Here is a 7,311-nt window from a genome sequence, read left to right as displayed (position 1 = left end):
GAGGATAACTTAATTATATCTTTGTGCTGACGGCTCAGGGAGATGGATCGGAGTTACTAACTCTGTACTAATTGGGAAAAAAAAAAAGAGATATAAGACGACTCCGAATTTTTCATCTTCGAAGGATAACCTCGACTTGTTACATGAAGGGTTAGGGTGATAGCCTGGCCTGACCTGTCCCCTGATGGGTAAAAGGGATGGGGGACGGGTCCATCCTCTCGAACATGTTAACTATTTCGGGGAAAAAATTCCAACCCCAAACAAATTCGTCTAGCTCCGTCCCTGCTGACTCGGATGTGCTGGGATCCGAGCAATAGATTTTCTTTTTATAAAAATAATGTATTGTTTATATAATATCTGAAAGTATCAATTAATTTATAAGCTCAACGATGCAATTTTTTTTATTTGTTATTCGAAGATCGTGAATTTTTTTTTATCAAAGTATCAATTAATTTATAAGCTCAACGATGCAATTTTTTTTATTTGTTATTCGAAGATCGTGAATTTTTTATCATTTAATTCAAATGATTTTTGCTTATATAATATATAGTATAAGTTTTGATCATGCAGTGTAAAATTCATTTAGATTTTCTGTAATTTGTTATTATCAATAAATCATGAATGATGCATCCAAAATAAAATTTAGTTAATATGCACCATCAAATTACACATACAAAAATCTCATCACTTATAATCATGCAAGATCTGCTCCACAGTCGTGGCTATTCCCATTCTCACCCACAAATTTTCTCCTCTCACCGGAGAACACAAAATCCAAATGATACAGCACAGGAACCATCGTCATCGAGCACAAGAAAACCAGAACCGGCCCAAAAATCCACAACAGAAGCGGCAGGGCCGCGTAGAACATCCTGTTCCCCACCGTGTTAAGCAGGAACCCCTTCTCCAGCAACCCCGACACGTACTCCGCCGTCACAATGCCGCCGCTCTGGTTCCCTGGAGGACAGTTTATGAGGAAGTTGACCTGGTTGATGAAACGTACGGAGAGAGAGTGGCATAGGAAGGAGAAGAGGAGGATGAGGAGTAGGGTGACGTATTTTACGGCCACCATGAACTCGCCATGGGCGCCGTAGACAACGTCGTTTAAGGGTTTCTTGATGCTGTAAGTGCTGCTGATCACGGCGGCGAGGCCGCAACAGAGGAGGATGGAGGTGGTGGCCATGAGGGTGGCGCCCATGATCGTGTTCCGGAGGGTTTGGACGGCCAGGATGTTTTTCTTCTCATTGTCCTGTATCGGATCGATCGAAAATATACCAATGAAAATTAACCACTGCAAGGGACACATTGAATCCCCAGTACTTATGCACATTGACTGCAGTTTTTATCACTCATTAGGGTCAAATTGGAACATACATATAAAATAAAATTGAAAATTTTTTATATGAAAGTTGTTTGACAAATGATGGTCTATATATACATGAAAATAAAAAATAACAAAAGACAAATTAAGTGTTAAAAGTTTTCGGGCAATGATAACTAATTATTATATGCCGATATCGATCATGCAAAATTTGTGGAGGAAATATATATAAACAGATCAGCTAGGAATGAAATGTTTTATTGGTAAATATTTAAATTAATTTCAAAAATTATAAACCCCACCCCCCCCCCCCCAACACCCCAATTGTCCATTGTATATGAACCTTGTTATAATAATTAAATCATAAATTTTTATTGTGGTATGTATACCTGTAAAAACCATTAGCCACACGGGGAAAATAATGCATGTAGCTATCGGGGAGTAGTACGCGAATCTCTCTCACATTATTAGCGCATAATCTTTGGAAACGGAAATGCGACATTAGTGTTTGCACACATGAAACGCATTAATAGACTTTTTTTCATCTTATATTCCTTTGCGTGTCAAATTCATATACTACACATAATAGGCCTGCCTTCTCCATTTTGGTGGATTATTAGCTAGCTATGTATCATCTATATATGTACTATACATGTTTATGTGCATGCGTCACGTGTTTATACAGTTACGATATTTATAATTTTCTGATAATTGAATTAGCATGCTAGAATATATCAAACTCCTGTTTTTTTAAGAAAAATAGTTCTTAAAAAGTTCAGATATTTGCAAATGAAACAATTACACATATTATTTAACATAAAAAAATGCATGCATGTGATGAGGGTTGCCAAGAGAGGCTACATTTCAAAGGTTAGATATATGTGATTATACAAAAATTATATATGATAAATCGATATTTTGTTTCATTAATTCTGCTAAACCGGCCTCTCGAATGATTAAAAAAAAAAATGGCGGATACCTTCATTATGGAGGCCACCCAAAATCTCCTTCCACGGGCATTAGTTCCGATGATCGTCGAGAGGGGACGGGTCCGAACCATATGCCATAGCCATACATGATAAGCAACGGATATTAGCAACCCTAATGGAACAAGAATCACATCCAAATAGCACTTCTTCCACTCCATTTTAATATGCTTTTGAGGGATAGTTTTGATACTTGATTTCTTCTTATAAGTATATGCTAGCTGAATGGGTAGTACCGAATATATATCACTTATATATAGAAAGAGAGGCGTGTGTATGGCCAGTCCGAGTGAATGAACTTAGACTTGTTTGCAAGCAAAATGAGAATTCTAAATAAATTAGAGGGGCAAAAAAAGAGAGCTCTCCACTTTGTGAATAAACAAGAGATATTATTATATATGTCATGTGGGTCTGTCCATGTGGGAATTCCGTGTATTTTTTCATTTATTGATCGGTGTGGATTTCAATGTCGGTCTTCAAGAAATTATGCTTCCAAGTCAATCTTTTTGCGGAGTTTTTGTAGTTATAAGTACATTTTTTACGGTGGCTTGTTTATATTTTACATTGAATCATATCGTGACAGAAAGGAAGATGTTGCATGTCGGAGTGCAATAATATAATCAAAATTAGATGGTCGGGTTGTTGCACAATTTAAAAAAATTACTTTTTACTTTAAGTATGGATCAAGTTGACCCGTCTCACGACAAATATAAATGAAAAGTTTGGATAACGTGATACATAATTGGCCAAATTATTTATGTGCACATCCACATTTAGTAGTGGTGCTTTAGATTCATCGCCCATTATAAATTTTTAATAATTAATATGTGGTAGCTTATGGAATTGATTTTATTTTATTTTCAAAACTTATTATATAAACATTTTGATGAGGAAAAAGTTAGTTGATTGCATAAATTAAAGATACTTCTGTTTTGTACGAATTAAATATGATTTTAAAAAAGACAAAGAATTGATTTTTTTTTTTTTTACAAAGTAGTTGTTTTCTTCTTCTTCTTTTTTTTTTAAAAAAATTATTTAATCTGGCCAAATTTTGGATCGACTGATTAATATTACTTTCACTCGCATACATGCAACATAGGCAAGCAAATGGTCAATAATGGAAGCCACCTCATTTGTTCGTGCCGATTAATTGATTGAATCAAAATATATAAACAAAATAAAGAAATTAAATAACTAAAAAGTCGCATTGTGATAAATCTCTGATATAAATTAAAAATGCTAACAATGATAAATGTTTTTACATCCTTACAAGTGTTTGAGTCGGTGGAGTTCATAAATATTTGGTCAATGACCAGAAATTCGATTCACCTGACACACACAGGTGGAGCCATGTGTTGCTCCGCCCGGGCGGTAGCCCGAGTGACTTGTTTTTTTTCGATATTTTTTATACATAAAATTTTGTCATATTTTTCGGTAGCCCGGGGCTCTAATTGTCAATATTAGATCAACCATGGTCTAAAAAATTATAGTACGAGTAGAAATGAAAACCTGACTCCATGACAAGTATACACATCAAGGAGGATGTGTACATGAGGGGATAATCATACAAATCACAATATGGTAAAAAAAAAAAAAAAACACTAGTGAGAATCTGAGTGTACATTTGTTTGGAAAAAAATTCGGCTAGTGACGCAATTTTTTTTCTTGGTCTAGTCTTGTACTACCAAAATATTTACTTTTCATATATGTAATTATTGGAGAAAAAATTATATTTTTAGTGTTGCGTTTTTATTATATCTTTGTGATTTTGATTATATATATATTGTAAAATTAACTTAATTCGTTATTTTTGTTTTTTCAAGAATTTTAGTTTTTTAAATGTTAAATCAAGATTTCTGACAAAAAAAATAACGATAAGTTGATTTTCAGTCATTTGTTAATACAATGAATTATGAATGATGCATCCAAAATAATATCAAGCACATACAAAATCTCATCACTTATAATCAATCTTGCAAGATCTGCTCCACAGTTATGGCTATTCTCATTCTCACCCCCAAATTTTCTCCTCTCCCCAGAGAACACGAAATCCAAATTATAGAGCACCGGCACCATCGTCACCGTGCACAAGAAAACCAGAACCGGCCCAAAAATCCACAAGAGAAGCGGCAGCGCCACGTAGAACATCCTGTTCCCCACCGTGTTAAGCAGGAACCCCCTCTCCAGCAACTCCGACACATACTCCTCCGTCACTATGGTCTGGTTCCCCGGAGGACAGTTGACGAGGAAGTTGACTTGGTTGATGAAGCGTATATATGGAGAGGGAGTGGCATAGGAAGGACTAAGGAGAAGAGGAGGATGAGGAGTAGGATGACGTATTTTACGGCCACCATGAACTCACCGTGGGCGCCGTAGACGACATCGTTTAAAGGTTTCTTGATGCTGTAAGTGCTGCTGATCACCGCCGAGAGGCCGGAGCAGAGAAGGATGGAGGTGGTGGCCATGAGGGTGGCGCCCATGATCGTGTTCCGGAGGGTTTGGATGGCCAGGATGTTTTTCTTCTCATTGTCCTGGATTGATTGAAAATAAATCCTTAGTTAGCCCATTGTTTTGTAATTAATTACAATTAATATTTTTGAAAAGTTGGAGAGTGCATTATTACCATGAAAAAAACTCGACATTTCGTTTCAAACTATCGTTATCAGGTCACATCTTCTAGTACTAATGGTCACATGAAAGCTATCGGGCAATGATTCTGAAACAAATCATCATATCTATATCATGCAAAATTTGTGGAGAAAGTGGTAACGATCTGAATTTAAAGTAAACATTTTATTTGTAAATATTCAATTTAATTTACATGATATTATCCTCTCAAGTCTCAACCATCCTCTTACTTTAAAAACTTTTATATTATAATTTAAATTATGAATTGTATTTTATAATTTAAATGCCATACTTATAAAAAATATTAATATTTTTTTTTTATTTAAATGATCATATACTTATTAAAATAATTAAAAATATGTTGCATCTATCACGTCATAATAATACGTTGTTCAATGAGGTAATTTCCCAACACAGTATTAACACGTACTATTTAAGGAAAGGGAAATGCGACATTAGTTGTTTGCACACCTGAAACGCATTAAGAGACTTTCTTTTTAAATTCTCTCCCTTATTTATCCTTTCTCCTTTGCGTGTCAAGGATTATTATATAAAAGTGAACTTTTTCGACTTTGGTGGATTATTAGGTATCACCATTTATATATTATTTTTCTTTAATGGATTAATTAAAAAAAAAATTCCCATCAACGAATAATGATATGGTCAGATACATAAGTTAATTTCCTTAAACCAATCAAAATCACTATTTAAGGTATAAATCGAACTTCCCCAGTTTTGTCCAACCTTTAATGTTGTTAACTAATTCGTTTCGAGATTATTAGGCATAAAATAATAAATTATCGATTAGAGGCTGAAAAAAATACGAATTCTCAGTGAATCGAGATTACCGTTTCGGTATTTTTGATTAAATAACTAAAATTATCAAATATTTAAATATACATTATTAAAACTGAAATTCGATAACATAGATGAACAAAATCACAAAAAGACAACCATATAAGACCTAAAATACAATTTTCCGGTTATCTATATCTACCTTACATTTAAAAATAAAAATAATAACAAATATGATTGTTTTATTAAAATGAATATGATATTCAATGTTTAATATATATATATATAAAATATAATATATTATATTTTATATATATATATATTAAATATTGAATATCATATACTTTATAATAAAAAAAATCACTCGTAAAATTTTAAAAAATTATCGGTCGTCTTCGAAATCAAAGTCAGGAGTGGATGAATTAATCTATCTAGCAATAAGTTGTTGGTATGATTTACCAAACCAGTCTAGTTTTCTTATGGGGTGGAGTAATGGTGGGAAGCATGACGGATTAAGGACAAGTATAAAAATCAGAACAAATCAGAAAAAAAGAATCAATAATATATTACCTTCGAATTAATGATTTATTCACTCTTTCTGAGGCGGGGATTCAAGATTTGAGACTTCTCTTTTGTTTTTGTTTTTATTGCTTATAAAATCTTGTTGACTGTCACGGTCACAGTAGCAAGTGCAGAGTGAAGTTTCTCAAATTTAAAGCTCATCAAAACTTTTCCCCGATCAACTATGTCACAAACAAGATTGAATGAATTGGCTATGTTATCGATTGAGAAAGAAATTACTGAACTACTTGATTATACAAACTTGATTAATATTTTTAGCTCTAAAACTGTTGACGGGTTGTTTTTTAGTGATCATTTTGGACATGTTTGATATTTTTATTCATTTAGTTTTTTATATTGTCTTTAACATATTGATTTAATTTAAAAAATTGCTATGGAACTAAAAAAAAAATATGAACACACATTATGATTCAGAGGCCTCATTTTAAAAGTTAGACTCAGGCCCATATATTGTTAGGATCGGCCCAGTATATTAAGTGTGCCGTAATTGTACCAGCATTAATGTGGCTTGGTGGGGATGAGAAAAAGCCAATGATGTCTCAATCTATTACATATATAAAATAGCCAATCTTTTTAGAATTGTGAATTGACTTTTAAGTCCTTCATTAATTAATAGAATTAATTAATTATTAATATTATCTATTACATTACATATATAAAAGAGCCAATCTTTTTAGAATTGTGAATTGACTTTTAAGTCCTTCATTAATTAATAGAATTAATTAATTATTAATATTAATTCAAAAATATATAATCTATTTATTTCTATTACCTATATAAAATTGTGAATTGTCTTTTAAGTCCTTCTTAATTAATAGATTTTAATTAATTATTAAATTATTAATATTAACACAAGAATATATAATTTATTTTTTCTATTACCTATATATTAATGGAATTCAATTTCAAGAATATATAATCTATTTATTGTTATTACCTATGTATTATACATATATATCTATTACCTATATAATCTATTACCAATATAAAAAAGTCAAT

The 7,311-nt window shown here is 32.4% G+C and overlaps 1 protein-coding gene and 1 pseudogene across 2 annotated transcripts; both read right to left on the bottom strand.

The window, feature by feature from the left end:
• Positions 1-666: 666 nt before the first annotated feature.
• Positions 667-2,649, bottom strand: LOC140979339 (uncharacterized). Of its 2 annotated transcripts, none has more exons than XM_073444690.1 (2): positions 2,301-2,649; positions 667-1,333 (listed from the first exon to the last, which is right to left on the bottom strand). In XM_073444690.1, exons 1-2 carry the CDS (start codon positions 2,466-2,468, stop codon positions 695-697), a joined length of 807 nt encoding a protein of 268 aa, XP_073300791.1. In that variant the 5' UTR covers positions 2,469-2,649; the 3' UTR covers positions 667-694. The 2 variants fall into 2 exon arrangements, with proteins under 2 accessions (XP_073300791.1, XP_073300793.1); XM_073444692.1 differs by having other exon boundaries at positions 667-1,249; positions 2,301-2,637.
• Positions 2,650-4,185: 1,536 nt separating this feature from the next.
• Positions 4,186-4,865, bottom strand: LOC140979722 (uncharacterized; annotated as a pseudogene).
• Between the last annotated feature and the right edge of the window lie 2,446 nt (positions 4,866-7,311).

Source organism: Primulina huaijiensis, chromosome 6 (genome assembly GCF_012295235.1).
Source record: "Primulina huaijiensis isolate GDHJ02 chromosome 6, ASM1229523v2, whole genome shotgun sequence".
NCBI classification, from domain to species: Eukaryota; Viridiplantae; Streptophyta; class Magnoliopsida; order Lamiales; family Gesneriaceae; genus Primulina; species Primulina huaijiensis.
Note: the sequence above shows the minus strand (reverse complement) of the source record. Positions and strands in the feature narration are given on the sequence as shown.